This window comes from Dryas octopetala, chromosome 9 (genome assembly GCF_963921425.1).
Source record: "Dryas octopetala chromosome 9, drDryOcto1.1, whole genome shotgun sequence".
NCBI lineage: Eukaryota > Viridiplantae > Streptophyta > Magnoliopsida > Rosales > Rosaceae > Dryas > Dryas octopetala.
Genome location: NC_141374.1, coordinates 7,083,681 through 7,094,240, shown reverse-complemented (window position 1 = coordinate 7,094,240; position 10,560 = coordinate 7,083,681). Strand labels below are relative to the sequence as shown.

The window sequence follows — 10,560 nt, the reverse complement described above, 5'->3', positions numbered from 1 at the left end:
TAACTCTTCCTATTTTGTTCAAATTCGACATTAAAGAGTTAAGATTCAAACTATTTCAACCCAAGCACAAATTTTATAACAAATAACTTAAAATCAAAGCCCTAAATTTAAGATTCGATTCATGAAAAAAAAAAATCCTCAAAAAACAAACACCTAAAAAAATAAATACCTTGATGCAGGGGCGGTGGCTAGTGTTAATGGTGTTGGTGATTTTCGATGCTGAGTGGTGGTGATGGTGTTAGGTATGCTTGTTGGCTATAGAAAGTAGAATTGTTTGATATGATATTGGGTTTTAGTGAGGATAGTTTTCAAAAATTCGTTGGGTGTAGTAATAATTTTTTAAAATTTTTTATTTTGTGCTAAGTTTAGAGAATATATTAGGAATGAAAATATAAAAAAAGTTTGGACTAAATAGCAGCACCCTTAAATAAATTGTTAAAGTGGACTTCAAGACGGATTGGCTTTTGGTAAGGCTTCAAATGGGTTTGGAATTTGGGCAAGTCTCCATATGGGTTTTGCGTTTAAGGATCCATACGAGTTGTCCAAATGTGCCTGGCTTTGTGATGCTCTAGATGGAAATTGCTTAAATAGATTGAGAAATTTTAGAACGACTCCCTTTTTTACTTTCCAAACCCCACATGTTCACTACACTCACTACACTTCATTCATTCAAGTAAAACATAAATATAATAGAAAGGGAAATAAATAAACACCTTTTTTGAGCCAAAAAAAAAAACACTTTTTTTTTTTGGAGAATAAAATAAACACATTTAACTTAGAGCCTGCAGTAGTACTTTCATAATATTTGACAAGAACTTATCAAACATGAAACCTTAAACAGCTGAATATCAGTTAATTCAAGAATAATTACTACTGGGCCTGCTTAATGGGCTGCATCTTCTTCCTCACAAAATTTCGTGTATTCCTTAGGGCCCAACAACGATTCTAATTCTGATGGATTTTTGGGCTTCACCTTGATCATCCATCCGTCTTCATATGGGCTTGAATTGATCTTCATAATAAAATACACCCAAAACAAGTATAAATAAAGTTTATAACTTATGTATGAAGTGAGTATAAATAATGAGAAACATTGCCCTACCAGGCAATATGGTGTATTAAGTCGTAAAATTGTTAATTGAACTCATCTGAATTCTTTAAATGTTTAGTTCAAATTGAAAGTATAATATAACATGTCAAATTTTCTAGTAAAAGAAGATAACTTTGTAAATAATATGGGTGTGTGAAGTAAGACAATTATTTAAACATTCAAACAAGTAGGGCATCTTGTCATGCCCTTGTGATTGACCCCAATTAGTGAGGGAAGGTGTTGAAATGAGATTTTTTTTTTTTTTTCTTTTTTTGAGAATCAGGTGGTGTTGAGATAAGTCAGGATTAATATAGGTCAAGAGTTTGATTCCCTCTAATATATGTAACCAAAAAGAAAGTAAGGCATCGTGCCCTCACACTCTTTCTTCTAAAGATTTTGAATAGCAAGTCTTTAGAGTTAGTCCAAATAGTGGCGAGGAAAGATTTGATTCCTTCTCTAATGTAACAAAAAAAAAAAGTGTGAATATAACATTACCCGATAAACCCGATAAATATAGCATTTTCATTTTGGAGAAAATGGTATAGGTAAAAGGTAAGGAGATTACCAAACCAGGGGTTTCAGTGAGCTTTGAGTTAATCTCAACAACATCACCAGAGATTGGGGAATTTATATCACTTGTTGCTTTCACACTTTCCACAGCTCCAAAGCTGCCTCCTTGGGACACTGAGGCACCAGGTTCTGGCAGCTCCACAAACACCAATTCTCCAAGATGGTCCTGAAACAGAGCACATATTTTCTTAGTCAATACATCATACATGCATTTTTCTTTTACCAAGAAATTTTTTTTGTTTTCCATTCTTTTTTTCAGATGACCAGATTAAAGAAAGTGGCAAATTAAGTGGGTATTATTATAAATTGAAACCAAATGTCAAAAGGAGAGAAGGGTGTAAGAAGTTGTGGGAAAGGACACACAATCTGTGTCTGCTTTAGTGATATTAACCTGAGCATGATCAGTGATACCAATTGTAGCCACAGAGCCTTCATGCTTCACCCACTCATGTGAAGATGCATACTTCAACCCTTCCAAAACTGCAAATCCAACACAATTAACACCAAACATTACAATCCTTGAATCCATTGAATACATAGCATTGTAAGAGATTGAACCATTAACTTATCCAAAATTTAACCCCTTACTCCACTCTTCCTCTCTATTTGGGCTTGTCCCAAAGACTTAATTTTTGGGATAAGCCCAAATAGTGAAGAAGGATGGAGAAAAACAATCTGATGTGAAGAAGCTATATTGGTTGAAGCTTCAACCAATATATATATGCATTCAAAATGGTTTAATCATGTATGCATTGTCAGCTTTGTTTGATTATAGTGAAAAGGTAGACATTCTACAATATATACCACAAAACTTGCTGACTTGTTACCATTAATTTCTTCAAAATGTAAAGAGAAACTAAGAACCCATTAAAGTTCATTAAGTTTTGAAGATATTAAGGAGTACACATACCAGTGGAAAAGCATCGGGATAGAGAAAATGCAGGAGAGAGGTGGGTTTTGGAGGCACAAGAGATTCTGAGTGTATTGGCTGTAGAAGAAGCCCACATTCTCAGTGCCATATTTTTATTTCTCTGCAGCCTGCGTACGTTATCTCTTTCTGTCTGCAGGTTATCTCAAACGGACTCCAAAGGCTAATATCAAAGAAAGAAGGACACAGTTCGGATATGTCGTTTTATCTTGGATGAATGGTTGGCAACAAAAGCCTCATCCTCAGTCTGAATACAAAGACCCAGTTTTTTTTTTTTTTTTTTTATCTTTATATGTTATTCTTATGATTTCAACCTGTTTTAAATTTTTAATTGAGAGTTAAAAAAAGGAAAAATAAAAGGAGTATAAATAAAAAGAAATCAAACATAAAAATATGAAAATATTTTAATTTGTAGGGATGGCAACAGGATGGGGCGGGCCCAGGTTTGCCCTCCCCATCTCCGTCCCCGCAAAAAATCTCCATTCTCATCCTCGCCCCATACCCCATCGGAAATTCCCCATCCTTGTTGGAGAATCGAATTCCTTGCATGGAACAGCCGAACATCTTTCCCATTTATATTAAAATATAATATCTAAGCAAAATTAAAATTTCAAACTATTATATGCTATATATAAATATAGTATAGGGTCAATTACAGGAAAATCAAAAATATAATTTTAAATATCAAAATGGTCAATGAATTATACCAATAATGTGCATTGACTAAAATGAAATAACAAAAAAAGGCATAGTAATAATCAGACAAAAACCAAAAAAGATTTTACAGATTCTGTCACTGAGCTGACACACGCTGGTGTCCAATATTTTAAAATTACAAAAAAGTCAATAATAACCACAAGTTGACACGTTGATGACATCAACAGTGTTCAATTTTTAAAAGTTACATATAGCTCAATAACAATCACAAGCTAACATGTGGCAATTTTAGGTTAAATAACTAACTACCATTAACATTAATCCAATGTAATTAACATACTAAACTTGGTGGTTGTGTGACAATCACCGTTTTTGAATTGGTAACTGTGTTAGAGTTACTGCTTTTGAATTGTAACTGTGTAACTGCGTAACTGCGCGTTAATATTTTTGAATTGGTAAATATGTGATAGTTATCATTTTGAATTGGTAACTGTCACACATGTACGGTTTTAAATTAGTAATTGTGTGACAGTCACCATTTTTTAGTCAAACCCTCACTCCCTTTCTCTCTCTCTCACTCATCACTCATCAAAGTCTCACACAATTAATCACCAACAATTTTGGTCTATTCCGGCATCATAATATCATATTGGGGGGGGGGGGGGGGGGGGAGATTAGAATTAGAAATTGATAGAAAAGCAAGGATATGGGCTCGTGTGAGTAGGAAACAAAAAATATCTATTCTAGTTCTATCATCAGCTATGGGTTCAAATCTAAGAGAAATTCTCGAGAATGTTTTCTACCCTGAAATTTTCTTGTCTTTCCTGAATGATAAGGTGATTCTTTCAGGGCCGTTGCTTGTCACATGAGTCTGAATTTCATATTTCCATATGTGAAAAGAAGTATAAATATCTCCATATACCAGACGTATACACACACACTTAATATTCTAATTGCATAAATAATTACAATGCTTTAAAAAAGAAAGAGACAGAGAAGATCCAAAAAAAGTGGTGTTATACTTTGGATACCAACTTAGCCACTGAGAACATTTCTTTGTTGAAAACAAAAAACAAAACAAAAAAGTTATTGAATTTAGTCTAGTGTAAATATGGGAGAAGGTAAGGACAAATTAGGTAATTCATGCAACCTAAAATGGCTGACATACGCAATTAGGTTTGGGCCCATTGACCATTATGGAAGAGAATATTAAAATTCATTGACCATTATGGTAAAAAAATAAAAATCCACATTGACTATTTAGTATTTAGAAATGTTTGTTTGATTTTAATGTAATTTTCTATATTGTATATGTATAATAATTAAAGTAAATTGTTGAACACATTTCATAGCATTTATTTTTCCTCTAAATCATACATTTTAGTCTTTTTTTTTTAGCATTTTCAGTAACTTATTTACTATTTTAAATATTTAGTTAAATGTTTGGGTAATATTAGTTTTTATTTTATTCTTAGATTTTTTTTTATTATGGGTTTTAAATTTTTTTATTAATTTTATGTGTTTTTATTTTTTTTCTAGGAGAGGAAAAAGCCCAAAGACAATGAAAGAAATTAGCCCAACCCAAAAAGAAAGAAGAAGAAGAAGAAAAAAAAACCCCAGATAAGGCACAAGCCCAAACCCAGCTGGGGTGGGAGCTAAAAAGCCACAGAGTCCTAGGGAAGCTTCCTAGAAGGTTCCCTGCCAATCTCTCTCCAAACAATCCTTGTGGTTCGACCTCGTTTTGTTGTCATCTATAATCTATAGATTCGTACACTTTGCAAGTATAATAAAATTGAACAACATAAGGGCTCGTTTGGTACGTCGGACTATACTGACTAATTTATGTCGGATAGTATTAATCTGTTTCGGAGAGTATTGACTATTTATCTAGAATATTATCAAGCGTTTGGTACTGTTCCGAATAAACAGTCTGACTAAGTTGTATTGTATTTGGTGCTCCGTCGGATAGCAGCGGATCATACTATTTTTTAAAATTCTTTGATAACTTAGTGGAAATTAAAATTCATATGACACAAATTAATTTTGGCGAGATTCATATGACAAGAAGAGGAAATATATAAAAAAAGAGAAAATGAAGAGAGAAGATAAGTGAAGAAGCAAGACGAAGCATATTGGAGAGAGTATAAGAGAGAGAAATAGAAAGATTGTGAGAGATGGATATCTGGAGAAGAGTGAAGAGAATAACCCGTGAAGAAGATAGCAGAGAAGAACCCTAGGGAGAAGAAGATGAAAATAGCGTCTGTTGGTTTTCACATAGAAAGCGTGTTTTTGTTTTTTCGAGTCTTTATAATTAAGCGTGTATTATCTAATCCCGAGTGTGTATGTTGTATTAGTTAGTTAGGTAAGGAGAGTATTAAAAGCCCAGTCCGGTTTACATAGTTAGGTAATTAAATAATACAAGTTGACACCAAACAACTGACATAGACTATTTACTCCTATCCAGAGTCTAATACAGTATACCAAACATGCCCTAAATGTATATAATACATGTATAGTATTAAAACAAAGATGATGAAAGTAAACATATATAGTGTATATGAATAATGGTGATATACATGTTGCACAATGCATTTTATTTTTTAAATATTTATATAACTAAACTTAAAGGACAATGATTTAACCTACAACAAAACTTATGACCATTCTTTTCTTTTATTTATGAAATATTTCATTGACCTACTAGTAGTTATTCATATTATTAAGTTAATCAATAAGGTACATGATCATCCAAAAGCTGAGAATGAAGCTAAATTGGAACCTCATCCACCCAACTAACAACATCATAACAACTAATTGAATATTTAGTTAAAGAGAGAAACTTCCCTGTAAGTTCTGTAACAGAGATATGGTTAATTTGGTATCTCAACCCAATTAATAACATGATGACACATATGTTTTTATATTTCATCACATAAAACTTTCTCTAATATCAAGATAAAACATATCTGTTGAACCGAAAAAAAAAAAAAAAAAAAATACAAAGGTTGAGGTTGAGATAAGATCCCCATATACCATGTGCCACATTAATTTCAAATGAAAACAAATTGAAAAGTGAGATAATGTGGATTTATCTGAAAGCTTAATTATCTCTTATCTGATGAGTTTAAATTTAAATGGAGAGAGTTATCTCATCTCCATCTGACCTCATCACTTGGACTTCCCATGGACTCTATAAATAGAGCATAAGGGATTCAGAAAAAGAGAGGAGAGAAAGAGGAGAGAAGACACCGAAAGGCTGCAGGAAGAAGAGGAACGTGTATTTGCCATCACCAAAGCTTTGCCACTGCTAGGTAGATGACACTTCTTTTATTCATTGCTTCTTTCAATATTTGGTTTCGGCTGAAACCCCAAAAAAGTTTACCAAAGGATTCGGCTGAATCCATTTTCTCTCAATCGGTTTCGGCTGAAACCACAAAAATTCATCAAAGGATTCGGCTGAATCCATTTTCTCTCAATCGGTTTCAGCTGAAACCACCAAAATTTATCAAAAGATTCGGCTGAATCCATCTCCAAATTGGTTTCGGCTGAAACCATAAAGGATTCTGCTGAATCCATATATCTCAAGCACCAAACGGGTTGGGCCGAATCCATGGTGCGTTGAGTTACAAAAAAATGCATTTAATCTGCTGATTAAGATGATCCAAAGCAAAAAGGGACACCGAAGGGCTAAAAAAAAAGAGTGAGAGAACGTTTATTAGAGAGCTGGGAAGAAAGGCTGCTGCAAAGAGGCGCCCGAACTTGAAGTGATCTCAGCCACGTAGAGGATTACACTGCAAATTCTTCTCTGCCGCTGCCAACAAAAAAGATGGCTCTTTCATTTCTTCCTTTCAAATAAACAATTAAGGAAAACCAAAGGAGAAAAGCCAAGCAAAAGAAATGAATGGCCTTCTTGTTCTCTGTACGTCAATTGCAAGCCAAATTGAATGAAGACTTTGGCTTACAAAAGAAAGGTGAATGGAAGGCAAATATTGGCAAAAGAAAAAGTGAAAAAAAAGTATGGCTTCTAACTCTACAGCAATGGCGCAATATAAAAAACAAAAGAAATAGATTGTTGTTGTTGCCTCATGTACGTTGCTGCACTTCTGCCAGTGAAAGACCAAAAAGAAAAATGAAGCAAAGGATTAATATGGCTCTCAACCTTTGGGCGGAGAAAAGAAGTCTGCCACTTGTTCTCTTTGATGAAGAATGCATGGTTCCAAAGTCACAATATAAACCAATACAAATGGCAATGGCTTACTGTTCTTTTGAATAAGCAAACAAAAAGCTTGCTGCCCTCTCAAGGCAAAAGGAGTCACAGAGAAATCCCATTTCTCAAGGGCAATATATTCCTACTAAATAAAGCCCTGCAGGAAAACAACTGTCTTCAATATATCAAAGTTCAATGGCCATGTGTCTCTCCAAATGGCCCATCAACAAAACAAACCACCAATTGACAAATCTTTTATTGGTGTGAATTCAAATTAAGGTTAATTGGGCTTGTTTCCAAAATTACAATGCCCATTAATAAAGAATTACCAATTAAAATTTAGTTGGTACAAAGTCTAAAGGATCTTTTCTCAAATCCATTTGCCCATTAAAAAAATAAAATGTATCAATTAATAAATAATTGATACAAAACAATTATAGTGGGCACATAACCAAATTCATTTTCGCCCATTAAAAATATAAAGTGTATCAATTAATAAATAATTGATACAAAGGTATTAGTGGGCACATAACCAAATTCATGTTTGCCCATTAATAAATAAAGTGTGTCAATTAATAAATAATTGATACAAAATATTTAGTGGGCACATATCAAATCCAACTCTCTCAAATTCATGTTAGCCCATTATAAAAGAATGTATCATTTAACAAATAAATGATACAAAAAATATTAATGGGCACATTTTCCTCCAAATCTCAAATTCTTAAATTGGTACAAAACCAACACTCTCAAATTGGTATAAAACCAACTCTCTCAATCGGTACAAAACCGAAACCAAATCCAAACCCCAAATTTAAACTCTCAAATTGATACAAAACCACCTTTCTCAAATGGTACAAAACCATCTCTCTTAAATTGGTACAAAACCAAATATCTCAAATCTAAATCCTAAATTCAACTTCAAAATGGCACAAAGCCAATCAAGTCAAATTCTTTCACCGAACTACGTCCGATTTGATCCCATCATGGGTACGTAGGCAATGTGAGCAAAATTCACACTCAACCTCATTCACAAAATTCTCTAAATTCCCTTAGAAATTAATTCATATAAATTTCTTTGAATTAATTTCGCACCAAATCAAATCCACCCAAATCCTTCAGAAATTAGTTCTACGCACAAAAGTCCCTGAATTAATTTCTCAAATCAAATCCAAGGGCTCTAAACCCTACCCAAATTACACAAATTATTTAAATGGGTCATCCACCCATTTAATTCCCAAAAACTCGGAACTACGTGTGGTTTGATCTTGCAATGGGTACGTAGACAACCTAAAATACAGGTGCAACCGCAATCACAAATAAATTCCATTCCAATGGGTCGTTTACCTATTGGAAATCCAAACACTTGCAAGATGATTCGTTGGTTTCATTGCAATTGGAATCAAAGGGTATTCCCTTGAGTCAAGGGACTGTAATTAAGAGATGTACTCCATCTTGAATGGGTCGTAACCAAAATAATAAAACCCTCCTTCCATAAATGAATTTGGGTGAAATTATGTTGGGTAATATTTATTATTTATTTACAAATTTTGTTCAACAATATCTCATGGGATGCCAAGTCAGTTCTTATCTCTGTTATAGGTAAGTTTTTTCCTGAGTTAAAAGACAAGTAGCCCAATACAATTACGGGGAATAAAATAACAACTAGAATTAGAAAGGAATAACGAAACCTTGTTTTCCACATCCAACAGTGGCCATCAAGTGCTAAGTCCTCCTCCTACCTCTATAACTAATGAACAATTGCCTAAACATCATATCCCAAAGTAATAAATCTAAACCTAGCGCTCAAAGTGAATTCCACCCTATGATTGCCAAAATCCTTGATTGCTGTGCATAGGGGTACAACTCGGGTCCGAATCCAACCCAGTGTTTGAACTCGTGTGGAAGGGTTTCAAAAAGTCAAAACCCGACCAAATCCAAACTCGACCTCAACCTGTATTTTTGGGTTCATCTTGGGTAGAGGTTATGCCCACCTCAGTTTGAATTCCAACCCAAATTCTATTAGTATCAAAGACAAATCCACTAAGGGACAACGTGGTCACCTAACCACCCACCGGCTAGAAAACCCTTGCCAAAATCACCGGTTTGACCCCCCGGAATAATCACCTGCAAGCATGCCTACAACGTATTCGACGAAATGTCTGAATGGTTTAACCTCTCGGGATAAAATTACTGGATCTGTCACTGATTAGTATTATACTATAATTTATATAATAGTTTATATTTTAGTTTAAATTAATAATATAGTATTTACTTTATATAATGTTAATTTATATATTAATGTTGAAGAGAAGCTAGAGATCCTTGAGGATGTCGAAAGATGTATTATATCTTAATTTTTTTTATAGGGTTAATCCCAACCAATTTGTGCTGTGATTTCGCAAATTGAATCCAACCCAAGGAAATTAGGCAACCCGAATTTAGGTTGGGTTAACTTATTTGCAACCCACCTAAACCAGAACTCAAGCCCAAACCCGAAAAATAAAGCATGCGTTGAGCTTGGGTTGACCTTCCAACCCTCTCCCCAACTCGATCGAGTTGCACCCCTAGTCATGGAAGAAAGATGCCAACATGAGGAAGGGCAATTGCCACCACAACCTCCTCCATCCAATTACGGATGATTGTTCCAGCGCCTCCAACTCCTGTCACAAGATTAGTCCCAAAATCTGCAAAGCAACTTGAAAAAGAAACCAATAATAAACTAACCAGAGTTCATCTACATGGACAATAAGCCAGATAAAAACTCTAGACAAACTCTCTCTAAAAATAAGAAAGGGACTCGACAAACCAAAAGTAAACTAGACAAACTCTCTTTAAAATCAAGAAAGGGACTTAACAAGCTATGATGATTAAATCACTAGCCTGCGAAATACCTAGGTCGCTGGAGACAAAATTTTGGAGTTTTTTTTTCTCTCTCAAGCAGCTAGAGTTGGAAGACCACAATGTTAGTGTGTAGTTTAAGTCATAATCAAGGCGCAACATTTGTTTTGTAAGAACTAAGAAGGCACAACATAAATCAAATCTCAACCACATGATGACACGCCCTTGCAATCAATGCAAAAGAAGAATCACAATTTACTCTCGGCC

At 34.2% G+C, this 10,560-nt stretch overlaps 1 protein-coding gene across 1 annotated transcript; it reads right to left on the bottom strand.

Annotated features, from left to right (window-relative positions):
* Positions 1-641: 641 nt before the first annotated feature.
* LOC147273526 (glycine cleavage system H protein 3, mitochondrial-like) lies at positions 642-2,774 on the bottom strand. Its single transcript, XM_086257643.1, has 4 exons — positions 2,571-2,774; positions 2,052-2,140; positions 1,656-1,826; positions 642-1,012 (listed from the first exon to the last, which is right to left on the bottom strand). Exons 1-4 carry the CDS (start codon positions 2,677-2,679, stop codon positions 884-886), a joined length of 498 nt encoding a protein of 165 aa, XP_086113769.1. The 5' UTR covers positions 2,680-2,774; the 3' UTR covers positions 642-883.
* Between the last annotated feature and the right edge of the window lie 7,786 nt (positions 2,775-10,560).

Bases quoted from the DNA above. Each gene is read 5' to 3' on its own strand.
- LOC147273526 (XM_086257643.1), bottom strand. From the start codon at position 2,679: ATGGCACTGAGAATGTGGGCTTCTTCTACAGCCAATACACTCAGAATC. The intron at 1,827-2,051 runs GTTAATATCACT...GCTCTGTTTCAG, and splicing joins GTATCACTGATCATGCTCAG to GACCATCTTGGAGAATTGGT. The intron at 1,013-1,655 runs GTAATCTCCTTA...TTTATTATGAAG, and splicing joins TCACTGAAACCCCTGGTTTG to ATCAATTCAAGCCCATATGA.